This window comes from Ochotona princeps, chromosome 5 (genome assembly GCF_030435755.1).
Source record: "Ochotona princeps isolate mOchPri1 chromosome 5, mOchPri1.hap1, whole genome shotgun sequence".
In the NCBI taxonomy this organism is placed as follows: Eukaryota; Metazoa; Chordata; class Mammalia; order Lagomorpha; family Ochotonidae; genus Ochotona; species Ochotona princeps.
Window position 1 is genome coordinate 103922860 of NC_080836.1, and position 15799 is coordinate 103938658.

Below are 15799 nucleotides of genomic sequence, written 5' to 3' on the forward strand. Positions count from 1 at the left end.
AGTGGATGGATGACAAAACTGATTCAGCCTGGTCTGCCCCTGACCCATGCCGAATGTATGCCAGTGGGAAACTTTCCATGGCCTATTCTGGGCTGTTTCCTATCATGCTTCTTGCGCTTACCTGCAGGGACTGTGTCCTGCCAGAGGAGTTGCCCAGGCTCCTCCATCAGAACCCCTCCCAATGCCAGATTTTGCGCATACCAGGGGGTCCTTGAGCCAACCCTACTCAGTTCACCTCCTGTCCTAGCAGGAACAGTGGCTTTTCCTGGCTGGCTTTCACCCCATTCTGGTTCTTGTTGTTGGATGTTTCAGCCCAGCCATGGCTCGTCCATACCCCCGTATGGCTCACACATGGCTCAGTAGGGGGTTGAGACCCAGCCTAGTCAGTCCCACATCTACCCTAGTTCTCCATGGCACCAGTTGGTGTTGGGGTCTGGACTGGCCTGGTGCATCCAATCCCAGCCCACACTATTGCCTTGGGTGACTACAACTGTTTCCTAGTTAGAAAGCAGCCCCCATTCCAGCACACACGCCCCTTGGTGGGAACCTCAACTTAGTTAGGGTGTCCTATCATGTTTCTTGCGCTTACCTGTTGGGTCTGTGTCCTGCCAGAGGAGTTGCCCAGGCTCCTCCATCAGAACCTCTCCCAATGCCAGATTTTGTGCATACCAGGGGGTCCATGAGGCAGCCCTACTCAGTTCACCTCCTGTCCTAGCAGGAACAGTGGCTTTTCCTGACTGGTCTTCAACCCAAACTGGTCCTTGCTGTTGGAAGTTTCAGCCCAGCCATGGCTCGTCCATACCCACGTATGGCTCACACATGGCTCAGCAGGGGTTGAGACCTTGCCTAGTCCATCCCCCATCTACCCTGGTCCTCCAGGACACCAGAGGGTGTTGGAGTCTGGCCCGGCTCTGTGCATCCAATCCCAGTCCACAATAGTGCCATGGGAGACTACAACTGTAACCTGATCAGAACGCAGCCCCCATTACAGGCCATGCACCCCTTGGTGGGAACCTCTTCCCAGCTAGGGTTGTCCCCTTAGCTCCCCAACCGGGCCTGTTCCCAGCCATAGATCACATACGTGCCAGTGGTTGCTCTGACTCAGCTTGGCATAGCCCCTCACCTGTCCCAACCCCTGCCTTAGACACTGTGGCTTAGCGTTCCTGCCTCATGCAGACTAGTAGGTGCAAGAGCCTAGCTCGGCATGACCTGTGCTCCATCCTGGTCTCTAGTTTCGCTTGTGGGCTAAGGTTTGCTCAGTCCTGCCCGGTCCACCCTGTTGCATTACCAATTGACCCATTACTCAGCTGTTGGAGCTACTGCCCAGTTTGTCTGACCCCCTGTTCTGAACCACATGTTCACCAGTGGGAGCTATGGCTCACCAAGGGAGTTTCCCAAGTTCCTCCACTTGATCCACTCCCAGACCCAGTTCTCATACATGCCATTGGGTTTAGGCCAGCGCCTGGCGCAGTCTGGCCTTCCATTTGGTCTTGTATGAGCTAGTGAACGTTGCAGCCCAGCCTGCCCCACACCCTATTCAGGATGCACATTTGGGTGCTGCTGCCTTGACCAGTCCAAACTGTTGCAGGTTCCTTTACCTGTGATTGATGGCAGGCTCCTTGGTCACACCTAGCTTAGTCCCTCACCACCCCAACTCTTGAGCTAACCAGTGGGGCTAGAATTTCCACAGTGTTTGGCCCACACATCCCTCACAGAATCTACCCCCAGATATGGTTCTTGAGTGTTAGTTAATGTAATGACCATGATTAATGTGACTCTTTTCCTGATCCATCATCATGTCAGGTAACGGAATATGATTCTGCTGGACAAGCCCCGAGCCATAGCTTTTGCATGGACAGGTATTTGGTGGTCAGCATTGTTCAGTGATTACAAGTTTTTCAAAGGAAGAGTTACTGTCATTGGAAATCTTTACGATTGATTCACGTCCTAGAAGCTCAGTGGGTTCAACCTGCAGCTACCTAAGCAGTGATTCAAAGAACCAAAATCCCAGAGCTGCCTGGCGGGGTGGCCAGCAGGGGGAGCCTGGCACCAAATGGTGCACTGGCTGCCAGGGCACAGCTCACTAAGTGCACATGGTGGCTGACATGTGGGATCCAGGCATGAGACACCCCATCCTGAGACCCACCAGCAGCTTGGAGGCTGCTGGAAGTTTAAACTCCCAGGCCCAAGGTCGCACCCCTCCTGAATCCCATTCACCACCCAATGAGGGTGGTGGGTGGGCCCTGGACCTGCCCAGTCACGGAGACCTCCCCCCTCAGTGTACTCACCGTGTAGGGAGCAGTCCCTAGAGCACAGACAGGCCTGGGGACAGCTCACCACGTGCACGTGGTGGCTGGCGTCTGGGATCCAGGCAGGAGACACCCCATCCTGGACCCACTGACACTGCCAACAGGTTTTTGTGCTGAGTTGTTCAGCTGACTTTGACCTTTGCTTTCTTATCAAGAGGGGTCATTGGATGGACGTCATGATCCAGAGACACCTCAAAGTGGGCTCTGCTCTCAGGGTGAAAGTGCTTGCTGGGTACTGCTGGCTTCTGGTTAGTTTCCTATGGCCAGGAGATTACCATCTGTAGGGTCAGCTTTTGGGCTGGGCCGGAGACAGGCCCAAGGTGAGGTGTGACACTTGAGGAAGGCAGGAATGGAGGCTATTGTTCTTAAAGTGGAGCATTGAGGAATGCCTCCAACTCTGAGCAGTTGACTGTTATCTGAGTTGTCTGTTGGTTGTACACATCTAAAAGTTGAAGCCCTTTTGCAGGCATGGGAGCTTATATGAATGGAGTGATTGGGTAAATATTTACATAATTCATTCAAAAGACAGTTACAGAGAGAGCAATAGGTAAAGAAGTAGTGAAATCAAGAATCGCTTACAGCATGTAGGGCAGGGGCAACTTCTTAGTTTCCTGAAGAAGGCATGAAGTCCATTTGGCTGAGCCCACAGCAGAGGTGGGGACCACTGTAGGGAGTGCAGAGGTCAGAGTTAAGAGAGGCATATGTGAGCTCTGGTCGTTGGGCTGGAGGAAACTCGCTGTGTGCTATATATTAAGGAAACTGACTTGCAATAGATGGGATTCATCACCTCTGGCCCAGGGGAGGTCCTTTTAAGTGGATTTATTGTAACGTGAGCCCAGTGGAGGTCTCAGGGATTTGAAACTGCAGAAAAACTTGCTGAATATGGCAGAGAAGAAGCAGCACAGAGGAGATGCTGGTCCACAGTGCTGCTGGCCTGAATTGATTTTGTGTTTTATCTTTCTGTGTCTCATATCTCTTTCTACATGCACATTGGAGTCCAGGACAGGATTCCTCCCCAAGGCAAAGATCAGAAGCTACACCTCCCTGGAGAGCAACCAGTTATCTCAGTGACAGCTCCTCATTAATTATTGTTTTCATGGGTAAATCATTGCAGTGGATGACATTGGCTTGTTTTATTTATTTATTTATTTAACTGGAGGAACACTCGTCACTTCCTGCATCAGGTTTGTGTGTGTCTTGTGCTGACTGTGGACTGAGCTTGGACTTGAAGCAGGCGCATTGCTCAGAGCTGCGGTTTGGTGATGGCTCCTGCAGTTGTGGCCAGCATCCTTCCTCTCTGTGTGTGCTTGCTGCTGGTACCTGGCATAGGCAAGGCAGACAAGCTGCTGGTGGTTCCTGTGGATGGAAGCCCCTGGCTTAACATGCGCTCAATCGTGGAGAAGCTTATCCAGAGAGGACATGAGTTGGTTGTAATTGTGCCAGAAGTGAGTTGGCGACTGGGACAGTCCCTGAATTGTACAGTGAAGACCTATGCAACTTCTCACACCCTGGAAGATCTGAATCGTGAGTTCAAGGTTTTTGCCAACACTCAGTGGAAAGTGAAGGAGAGTGGATTATTTGGCTTTGTAATGGGTTCTTCCAAAGGTGTTTTTGAACTTATATTTTCCCATGGCAGGAACATATTTAAAGATAAAAAATTAGTTGAGTACATAAAGCAGAGTTCATTTGATGCAGTGTTAACGGACTCTTTTCATATGGCTGGGCTAATTGTTGCGAAATATTTTTCCCTGCCATCTGTGGTCTTTACTAAGGTAGTGTTTTTCCACTATCTTGAGGAAGCTACACAGAGCCCCTATCCTCTGTCTTATGTTCCCAGGGCTTTTGGGGTGTTCTCAGATGCCATGACCTTTGAAGAGAGAGTTTGGAACCATTTTATCCACTTGCAGGAGAGGTTACTTGGCCCCTACTTTTTCAAAAGTGCCTTAGAAACTGCCGCTGAAGTTCTCCAGGAGCCTGTCACGCTCTATGACCTCTTCAGCCACACCTCAGTCTGGCTGTTAAGAACTGACTTTGTTTTGGATTATCCCAAACCTGTGATGCCCAACATGGTCTACGTGGGTGGTACCAACTGCCATCAGAGGAAACCTTTGTCGAAGGTCAGTGTTGTCTCCTGGGTCATGTTTGGAACAATATCTGTTTTAATATTAACAAAATAATAAATAATTTTCCTGAAACAACTGGTTCATCATTTACATTTGCTCAATGAGAGTTCACCTCCATTTTAATAGCTTTGTCATATTTTTTTAGCGTGAGTCAGCAACTTTTGGATGCTATTCTAATATATGGGTATACATGAGAAGTGGCAAATTATATGTGATTTCTGGGTTTCAATTTTAATACTATTTAGAAAGATATTAAAAATATAGCAAGACATGAAGAGTCCTTGTTTGTTAATCCACTCTGATAAGTATGACATGCTGCTTTCCTAACATGGAACACCTTGCACTTTGTACAAAGGTCAGGAGATCCTGGTTTTTGGTGTCCTCGGCTGCTTCAGTGGTTGTGAAACTGCTAACTCTTTGTTAGTTTCCTGGGCATAAGCACTGTGTGTGGCTGTTTCAGTTTTCATTTTTGTCTTCATGGGTAAGTTGGGCATTTGTATCTCTTGTGTTTTGAGGGTTTTTTTTTGCCATTATTCAGTGATTTTCTATAGGATTATTTCTGAGGAAATGGTGAGCCTCTCCTGCATAACAGAATTACTTCCTGAGCAGTTCTTTGTTTTGTATCTCCTATGATTTCTAGTATTTTCATGTTTGGTTGATTAAATTGGTTTATTTTCTTCAGAGCTTTCTGGATTTTGACTTGTTCAGCTTTTCCAAACCTGAGATACATGGATTGTTCACCATATGATGTTTCAGTGTTTTAATTCCTCTGAGGTTGATCATATTTTTGTCTTTCAAATGAGAATTTTAGGGTATCCAGCACAAGAATCCTATTTTATTTTTTCCTCAAATGAATAGTTCATTGTCCAACACCGTTTAGCAAATAATCCATTTTATAAATCAATTCTTGAAACACATCTTTGCCATAATTTTAGTTTCTCCCTCATCTATAACTGGCTCTAAATTGTGAGTTTGGCCCAATGACTTGTTTCCATTCATGTGCGTTTTTATAATTTGAATATAGTAACCTAATCCCAGACACAAGCAAGATTTGCCACTAATTCTGGTTTCTTTTTTCTCAATTGAAAAAGAAACCAGCCTTGGGAACTATTTTTATTTTTTTTGTTGCGATTTACCTACTAACTTACTTATTTCATGAGTGAAAGAGAAAGGAATTGTCAGATCATTCATCAGCTGGTTTACTTCCCACAGGGTTGTTAATGATGTTGGCTGTCCAGTGTGAAGCTTGGTGCAGGTGCTCCATGCTGGTCTCATGTGCGTAGCAAGGGCCCAAGCAGTTGGATCATCATCTGATGCCTCCCAGGTGTGTTAGCAGGAAGCTTAATTGGAGTTAGATAAGCTCAAACTTGAATTGTATGAGTAATATGAGTAAATAAAAAGTCTTAAGTGGCTTTTTTCTGCGTGTTTTTGCGTGTTTATGGCTTTCATAGAGATGGAGTCTTACAGTAGGTGTGGCTTCGGGGTTTGTCAGCGCTGCAGTAGGAGTCAGCACTCCATCTATTTATATTATGGTGGGACATTCCGTTGTCTGAGTTAGCCACAGTAGGTCTATCCTTTAACTGTTGGTGAGTGTTTTGGCTGTTTCCTAGAGAGTACTATGGCTGTGAACATTCATACACAGCAGGCCCAGTCCTTCTGATCTCTGAGCTGTGTGCCTAGCCTTCACCCTCTGTGGCCTCCCTCCAAAGACAGCACAGTTCTTGGGAAACCTTCTGTAATCTTCTGGAAATGTTCTGTGCACTGAACTTTGCCTAGAGTGGGTCTGATGTACATGGTTTGCTGATGTCTTGGTAAGCACAAGTTGTGTTTGATAGTGTTACTGAATAACCTGCAGTTGGCTTCCAGTCATGATTTTGTTTTTGCTGATTCCTAATATTTCTTTTTATTTTCTTATTGTTTTCTGATACAGTTTAGTTGGTGTTGAGTTTCCCTTCTTCCTCTTCCAAGTTCCTTTCCCTCTCCTCTGTTCTCCCCTCCAGTCTCACAATAGGTGTCTTTTGTGAATTTTCCCAAGTCCATCATGCTACCGTTGGAGTGTCTCCCAACCATGTAGGAAACTGTTAGTGTTTTCATTGTCAATTCATTCTTATATCCCAAGTCCTAATGAAGGTACAGTGAGGACTAGATCTTTGTTATTTATTGGCAGCACCAATAACAGTGATAAATGGGACATTGACTGTCTCAGGTTATTATAAATAATCAGCCTCTTATGGATGGTTGATTAATGAATTATATCACAAAATCTTATTACAGAAGGTACAGGTAAGTAGGAAGTGATATAGAGTAGGATTCATATGTAGTATCTCTAGGTTTGACATAAAATTATCTTATATTAGAGCAAACATATGATACCTGACCTTTTGGGATTGGCTCATTTCCCCTAGCATAATGGTCTCAAGTTTGGCCCATTTGGCCACAACATATTGTACTTCAATTTTTAGTATCCGAGTAGTATTACATAGTGTAGATGAACCAGGTTTTTTTTGGTCCAGTCCTCTGTTAATGGGCACTTAGGTTGTTTCCATGTTCTTGCGATTGTGGATTATGCTGCAATGAACATTGGAGTGCATGTTGCTTTCTTGTGTAACAAGTCATTAAATATTCCCAGGAGTGGTATTGCTGGGTCACATGGTGGGTGGGTTTTTAATCGCCTAGGTGTTCTCCATACTGACTTCCATAGTGGTCGCACCAGCCTGCATTCCCACCAGCAGTGGAGTAGGGTTCCTTTTGCTCTGCAACCTTGCCGGCAGGGCAATTCTTTCTGGCATTAAGTGGAACATCAGTGTTGTTTTTATTTGAATTTCCCTTATTGCCAGAGAGTTTGAGCATTTTTTCACGTGTCTGTTAACCATTTGAATTTGTTCCTTTGAAAAAGTGTCTGCCCATTTCCAGTGCCCATTTCTTCACTGGTTTGCTTGCTTTGATGTTATTGTTGTTCTGGAGTTCTTTGTATATTCTTTGTCTCTTGTGCAGTGTGCAAAGATCTCCCATTGTGTTGGTTGCTTTTTTACTTTGCTGATTGTTTTCTTTGCTGTGCAGAAACTTCTTAGCTTAATGTAGTCCCACTTGTTTATTTTGGTCTTGATTTCCTTTGCTTTAGATGATCTTTGTAGGAAGTCTGTGCCTACACCTATATCTTGCAGAGTGTTTCCAACTTTTTCTTCAAAACGTTTGGTGGTTTCTGGGTGTAGGTTTAGAACTTTTTCCATTTAGATTTGATCTTTGTGTATAGTGAAAGATGTGGGTCTTGTTTCTTACTTCTGCAGGCTATTAGACAGTTGTCCAAGCAGCATCTATTGAAGAGACCTTTCTTTCTTCCCGGGTTGTTTTCTCTTTTCTTGTCAAAGATTAGGTAATTATGCTTGTATGGGTTCCCTTCTGGATTTTCTGTTCTACTCCAGTGCTCTACCTCTATGTCTCTGTACCAGTACCAGGCTGTTTTGATAATGACTGCCCTATATTATGTCCGAAGATCTGGGATTGTGATCCTCCCACTAGGTTCTTATTCTTCAGGATAATTCTGGCTATTCATGGATTTTTGTTTCCAAATGAATCTTTATATCATTTTTGTCCAGCTCTGTGAAGGTTTTTGGTATTTTGATTGGAATTGCTTTGAATGTATATGTTGCTATTGGTAGTATGGACATTTTGATGATGTTGACTTTGTCCATCCAGGAGCATGGTATGTTTCTCCACTTTCTGAAGTCTTTTTCTATTTCTTGTCTTAATGTTTTGAAGTTTTTCTCATATAGGTCTTCCACATTCTTGGTTAGGTTTATTCCCAGGTATTTCATTTTCTGCTCTGTCGTTTGGAAGGGCATCATGCTAGTTAGTTCTTCCTCAGCCTTGGGGTTGTTTGGGTACACTATTGCTGTTGATCTCTGTTCATGTATCTTGCATACTGTGACTTTGCCAAACTCTCGTAAAAGTTGTAACAGTCTCTTTATTGAGTCTCTTGCTTCTCCTATGTCTAGAATTGTGTCATTTGCAACCATAGATAGCTTGATTTCCTCCTTTCCCATTTGAATTCTTTTGACTTCTTTTTCTTGTCTAATAGCATTTGCAAGTACTTCCAGTACTATATTAAATAGCAGTGATTTATCATCCTTGTCTGGTTTCAGATCTTAGTGGGAAGGCTTCTAATCTTTGCCCATTCAGTATGATGTTAGAATTGGGATTTCCATATATTGCTTCGCTTATGTTGTGGATTGTTCCTTCTATGCCTACCTTATTTAGTGTTTTTAGCATGAAGTGGTGTTGGATTTTGTCAAAAGTGTTTTCTGCATCTATTGAAATTATCATATGATTGTTGTTCTTTAGTTTCTTGATTTGATGTATCACATTTATAGATTTACGGATGTTGAAGCATCCCTGCATGCCCAGGATGAGTCCCACTTGGTCTGGAGGAATAATCTGCCTTACGTGTTTTTGTATTCTATTGGTAGCATTGATATTCATCAGGGATATCAGTCTGTATTTTCTTTCTCTGTTGGCTCTCTCTCTAGTTTTGGTATTAAGGTGATGTTGACTTCATAGAACGAGTTTGAAAGAATTGCCTCCTCTTCTATTGTTTTTGAAGAGTTTATGGAGGTTTGGGGTCAGCTTTGCTAGGAGTGCTCTGTAGAATTCAGCAGTGAGACCGTCTGGGCCTGGAGTTTTCTTTTGTAGTTACTGATGGAATCTCTGCCTTCATTATAGGTTTGTTTAGGTTTTCCATTTGTGGCTAAGTTGTGGTAGTTGGTGGGAGTCCAGGAACCTCTCCATTTCATGGAGATTTTCTGATTTATTGGCATATAGTTGTGTGTAATAATTTCTAAGTATTCTCTGCAGTGTCCATTGTTATGTTCCCTTTGTCATCTTTGATGCTACTGATTTTTTTTTTCTCCTACTTTTTTTTTTGTCAGTTGGGCCAGTGGGGTGTCTATTTTGTTTATTTTTTCAAAGAACAAACTTTATGATTCATTGATTTTGTGTATGTATTTTTTGGTCTCTGATGGTTGATTTCTTCTCTTATTTTGATAATTTCATGCTTTGCATTGCTTTTGGAGTTGCTTTGTTGTTTTTTTCTAGTTCCCTCGGTTGTATACTGAGCTCATTTACCTGTTGTCTCCCTTGCTTCTTGAGTGTGCACCAATTGCGATAAATTTACCTCTTAATACTGCTTTGGCGATATCCCACAATTTTTGGTATGTTGTGCTTGAGTCTTTGTTGGTTTCAAGAAATTTTTTGATTTCTTCCTTAAGTTATTCTCTGACACATTGTTTGTTTAGTAGCATATTGTTCATCTTCCAAGAGTTTACATATTTCCTGGGGTGTTTTGATTTATTGATTTCCAGTTTCACTCCATGATGGTCTGAAAAGATTCATGGTATAATTTCTACTCTTTTGAAGTCAGTAAGTCTTGTTTTTGCCCTATCATGTGGTCGATCCTGAAGAAGGTGCCATGTACAGCTGAAAAAAATAAATACTCTGTGTCTGTGGGATGGAAAGTTCTAGATATAGAGATTAGGTCCATTTGTTTCAAAGTCTGTGTGAGTTCTATTGTTTCTTTGTTGAGTTTCTGCTTTGTTGGTGTATCTAATGGTCTTAGTGGGGTGTTAAGGTGTCCCACAATGATTGTATTGGCATCAATGTCTCCTCTTAAGTCAATCAATAATTGTTTAATATAGCTAGATACTCTAGTGTTTGGTGTGTAACTGTTTTTATTGTTATTTCTTCTTAGTGGATGGCTCTCTTTATCATTATGTAGTGTCTGTTTTTATCTCTCTTAATATCGCTCACTGTGAAGTCTATATCATTTGAAATTAGAACAGCTACACCAGTTCTTTTTTACCTTTCCATTGGTGTGAAATGTCTTTTTCCATTCTCTCCCTTTCAGTTTCTTTGCATCTTTGTTGATTAGGTGTGTCTCCTGTAGGCAGCAGATAGTTGGATTCTGCTTTTTGATACACTCTGTTAATCTATGTCTTTTGATTGGGGAGTTTTGGGCATTTGTATTCAGAGTTAGTATTGATAGGCTGCAGTTTAGCCTTGTCATGATTGTGTGTGTGTGTGTTGGTGTCTGTGTTTCATGTTGTTTCTTTTAATGCATTTTAATGTGAAGGACTTCCCCTTCGCCATCTTTGATTATGGTTTATTTCTTCTCTTTCTAACTACAGCATATTTCTGAGGAGCGTTTCTCGGACTGGCTTAGTATTGATATATTCCACTAGTTGTTTTTTACTGTGGAAGTATCTTACTTCATTTTCAAATAGAAATGAGAGCTTTGCTGGATATAATATTCTTGGTTAACAGTTGTGTTGCTTTAGGGTCTGAAAGAGCTTACTCCATTTCCTCCTTGCTTGAGGGGTGTCTTCTGAGAAGTCAGTGGTGATTCTGATCGGTTTTGTTCTAAATGCTGTTTTGTCTTTTCTTTGTACTTGTTTCAATAGCCTTTCCTTGTATTCATTTGAGGGGAGCTTGATTATGACGTGTCTAGGAGAGGGTCTTTTTGAGTTGACTCTGTTTGGGGTTCTGTGTCCTTCCTGAATTTGGCTTGTCCCAGACTTTGGGAGAATTTGGAAAATTCTCCTTTACAATTTTGTTGAACACCTGCAATCCGGATTCTCTTTCCACACCTTCTGGGATTCCTATAATTCTGATAATTGACTATTTGATGGTGTCAGTCAATTCTTGTATAGATTTCGTGGAATGGTCAGATTTTCTTCCAGATATTTTTATTATTTGTGTGTTCTCATTTTGGTTATGTTCTAAGTCTGATAATCTTTGCTCTGCAACATTCATTCTGAAAAAACTGTGTTTTTCAATTGCAAAATTTCATGTTGGACCTGCTTAATTTATGTGATAATGGTATTTTTAAATTCCTTGAGTTCTGCCCAATGCTTCACACTATCTTTAAAGAGTTTCATGATTTTTTTTTATATTCCTTATCTGGTTGCTACTCGATGTCTTTGTCCCACAACTCTGAGATTGAAGTTGTTTTTTGGCCATTGTAGGGGGAGTGCAGGTTCTTTCATCTGAATAGTTACTTTCTCTGGTAACCCTTCTCATTTCTTTCTGCTTTGAGATTTTAGTCTCTGATGTGCTTTTGTGGGTTTCTGGGACCACTGAATCTGTAGGCTGCTGTGTGGGTTGTGAAGCCTGTCAGTCAGCAAGGCAACTAGGATGTTTGTCAGCTGCTGCCACGTTGTGGGTGACTGGTGCTTTCCGTCTCCTCAGCATTTGCGTTCGTTTCCTGGCCTCAGGTGGGTGTGAAGCTTTGCAATCTAGAGCTTGCAAATTCTGTTTCTATGTGCAAGCCACCTGCTGCCCAGCTCCTTCACAGCCTCTGCCTGTTGTGTACTGCCTGAAGGGGGAGTGGCCCAGCCACTGCTACACAATGTGCAGTCAGTAGCAACTCCACACTCTGCAGGTCACTGTGTCTTCCCTAGCTTCCAAGGGGCAAGCAACGGTGGGGGATTGCGTGGCTTTGTTTTGCCCCGGGATTTTTACCTCTGCTGCTGAGTTCCCCCGTGGTCTGCCAGGTGTTGGTATAGTGCCTTTGAAGTCTCTTATGTGGCTGGGTCACCTAGAGAAGCCTCTGACCCAGGGGGACCCTGTGTCCCCATTTCAGCTAATTCTGGCTCCCTCTGGGTGACCCAGGTCTGAGAGCCCTTGGGTAGGGGTGGGCTCAGGTCTGACTCTGCATGTCTCCAATGCGCGCACTTCACTTCCCAACTGCCCTTTCCCCACTGGCTTTCCCTCCTCTGAGAAAGGCTGCTTGGGAGGGTTCCTCAGAGTCTTTCCACCTTGAGTCTTTTTTTCCTTTTCAATCCCACCAGTATCCTGATCTGAGTCCATCTACCTCGCTCCATCTCTTATGGGTAGAATGAGTCCCTTTTTGCCCTGGATGCTATCGATCTCTAGCAGCTCGGGCTGTAGACTGCTTTCTCCCAGTCATGATTTATTGTGAATTGTCCTCATTTCACAAGTGTCTGTGACAGAGAGACTGTGTGCTGGCTGAGCATAAGGGTGCAGCTGTATTGAATTAAATGTGGCCTAGATTGTGAAATATACTTTGAAATTCAAGTGCTTGTGTAGAGAGGGCTGACCATGGTGGGCTGTTCAGGATGGGAAGGTGCCACTATTGCCTGGTCCTCTGTTCTGCTGGGAACACTGCTCAGGTGGCTACAAACACCCTGCAACTTGTGGACACAGCCTCTGTGGTAGGACATGTGCCCAGGGCATGTGTCTTGTAAGCTGTGTTGCCCTGTGCTATGTGTGGGTGACTTGGCTTGACCAAGTCCTGGGCCCAGAACATGCTGGCTTCAACAGTGCCCATCCCACAGCCAGTCAAAAGGATTAACTTATCCTCACAAGCATCCTGTATCACTCTGTAACTCATGAGCTGAAGAATGTGGAGTAGTTTTCATGTAGTTGGATGTTTAAAGCTCTTTAATAAAATATTCTTTCATTTGATTTGACATCTTTATAGTCTAGATACATTAAAGTTTCATTTTCTAATCTCCAGATTTTGTAGGGTTTTTTTTTTTTTTTTTTTGGCATTTTGTTGGTCCTGGCCCCATTAAATCTAGGTTGTCCCTGGTTCAAACAACTAGAGAAGTAGGTCCTCAGGGAATGAACCACATGTAGGGTCAACCTTTCCAGGTAACCTGCTCGTTACATGAAATTACCGCATGTCCACATTTTGTCCCCTTCTCCAGATCATTCTATACATTTTCTGGGCAGTTCTGCCCTGATATTCTGAGGAATGTGTCTCACCTAGATGCTGTAGTGTCCACAGCTGCCTTCCTCTGGGCCCTCCACAGTAAAAGGGAGGGTGAGGACAATGGATGTGACCCGCCCCTTGGCTCTGAGTTGTGAAACCTGAGGCTCAGCAGCAGTTAAACTCCTCCCCTGGCTGATGGGTGGCTGGAGTGGGAGCAGACACTAGGCTTTCTGACTTCTTCCCCAAGGGCCCTCATCACTCTGCGTGCTGCCTTCACTCCTCAAGACTGAATTTCTTCAAGGCAAGTAATGGTTTACGTGTTCTGCTGTTGTGATCTAAGCAAGGAAGTGTCACTTTTGATCTTAGTCTGTGCTTCCTGGGACAGAGCTCCTCAAACTTTAGTGACAGGAAAGTGAAAGTGGAACCAAGTGCTTTTGGGTTGATAAAAATGAGCCCTTTTCAACCAAGCCTGAGTTTATGACTCATGCGGCTTCCAGAAAGTCCTGAAGAATGGAGGCTGGTGTTGAGGGCAATGAGCGTGTGCCTGGGTGGGTGTAGGGGTGGGTGAATGAGAGGTAGTGGCTGAAAGTTGAGCTGATTGTCCATGGCCAATGATGCCTTAATGAAGTCCCCATGAAAACCCCAAAGGACAGAGTCCTGAGGCCTGGGTTGCAGAGGACTGGAGACTGGCACTCCCAAGGGAGGGAGCATGGGCCCCTTCCCTGTAACCTTCTTTTTTTTTACTGGGTTATTTACCACACCTTTGTAACACACCCTTTGTAACTGACTCCATTAACTGTTTTCCCTGATTTTCTGAGTCATCCTAGCAAGAAACTGAGCCAAGATAGAGGGTGTGGAAGCCCCTGACTTGCAGCCAAGTCAAACAGAAGTTACGGGTAGTCTGTGCAAGCATTCCTGTGGCTGGTGCAAGAGTGGGGCAGCCTTAGGAGAATGAACCCTTGCCTTGTGGGGTCAGTGGGGGTCTCTGGCCAGTGTCCATACTGGAAGCTATTGCAGACACCCAGTGGGTGTTTGGGAACTGGTGTGTATGGAGAAGCCCACTGTGGTCACAGGTGTGGGCTGTGTTCAGTGTGGCATGGAAGCAGAAGTCAGTTGTTTGTTTTCTCTTAAATGCGTGTAGATAGAGCCAGTGACCAGCTCCTGAGGAACAGGTGTTTCTTCCCAGTTCTTGCTGGATCCTGACTACAGGAAAGAAAAGAGGAAATGAGTTCCTGAATAGAATCGATAGGTAATTCACAGCTATTGTATCCATGTGCTGAGAGCCCTACTGCATATCAGACATCGTTGTAGGCTCTGGGGACATAGCAGAGAACAAATGTCATGGTCTCTTCCCTCAAGGTGCCTGCATTGCTTGATGAAACCACATAAAGTGTCCGAATTGGCACAGTGTGGTAGCTTAGCAGCTAAATTTCCTGCTTGCATGTGCCGGGATCCCTAACAGGAGCTGGTACTAATCCCAGTGGCCCTTCTTCTCATCCAGCTCCCTGTTTGTAGCCAGGGAAAGTGGTTGAAATTTGCCCAAAGCCTTGGGACCTCACACCAGTGTGGGACATCTGGAAGAAACTCCTGGCTTCAGATTGGCTCAGCTATGGCCATTGTGTTCATATGGGATGTGCATCTTCAGACAAGAGATCTCTGTCTCTGTGCCTCTCCGTAAATCTGTCTTTCCAATAAAAATTAATAAATCATTTCTAAAAACCCACTGAAGGAAAGGAGGCTGTTGAAGAAGGAGGGAGAGACTTTGGAGGGATGGGCAATGTTGTTGGACAAGGGCAGCCTCCGGAAGGACTGATTCACTACCTGAAACAGGCAGGCAGAGAGCTCACAAACCATGTGGATATCTGGGGTAGACCCGACATCTTGGTTTGTATCAGAATCTAGAGAGGGCCAAACTTAATGGGTGTCCAGTCTCTGCAAATAAACTTTTACTGGAACACAGCGCACATCTATTTTTCAGTGTTGTTTGTGGTTGTTCGTTTCATTGGGTTATTAACACAGAGGCTGACTGCTTTGGCAAAGCGTGAAATGTTTACCACCTGGGTCTTTATGGAACAGTTTTGTTATCAATATGCAGGAATTAACAACAGATTCCTCTGCCATGGCAGCAAGTCTTGGTGTCTCTGCATGGAAGTGTATTCCTGCCCACATTGTGGGGTTGGACTCAGATGTCATATGTGCATCATGTCCATCCTGACACAAATGCCTCCATGGTGCTACACGCTGGATGTGGGCCCCTAAGGATGTGTCCAAGCTCTGACACTCGGTGCTCAGGACGTGACCTTGTTGCAAATAGTCATAGCAGCTGGCACTAATTACAGTGAGAGCTTCAGTGAGTGTCTTCATCTGATAGACTGCTATCCTCATCATAAGGGGGACATTTAGACAGACAAGCACACAGGGAAAATATCATGGCAACTAAAGGTAGAGATTGTGGAATTTGTTCTGAATATGAATGGATCCCAAAGATTGCCAGAAAGCTCCCAGAAGCCAGGCAACTTACTTGGAACCTCCTTTAGTGTTAACTTCTGCCTGGCCGAGCTGTGCACACACGCTGCTGCCTGTCCACCCTATGTCTTGCATGTTTGTCCCTGCCCCCTGATTTTAGCGCTTCTACCTCT

General features: G+C 44.2%; 1 protein-coding gene across 6 annotated transcripts in view; it reads left to right on the forward strand.

Annotated features, from left to right (window-relative positions):
• The window catches only part of LOC101533137 (UDP-glucuronosyltransferase 1-6), a 181184-nt gene that overhangs the window by 97628 nt on the left and 67757 nt on the right, over positions 1–15799 (forward strand). The window contains exon 1 of one of the 6 annotated variants that reach the window (XM_058665139.1): positions 3557–4426. The exons of the other annotated variants lie outside the window; for them this stretch is intronic. Coding sequence (XP_058521122.1) covers positions 3572–4426 — 855 coding nt within the window. The 5' untranslated portion in view covers positions 3557–3571. Of the gene's footprint in view, positions 1–3556; positions 4427–15799 lie in introns of those variants that run through there. 6 annotated transcript variants of the gene reach the window in all.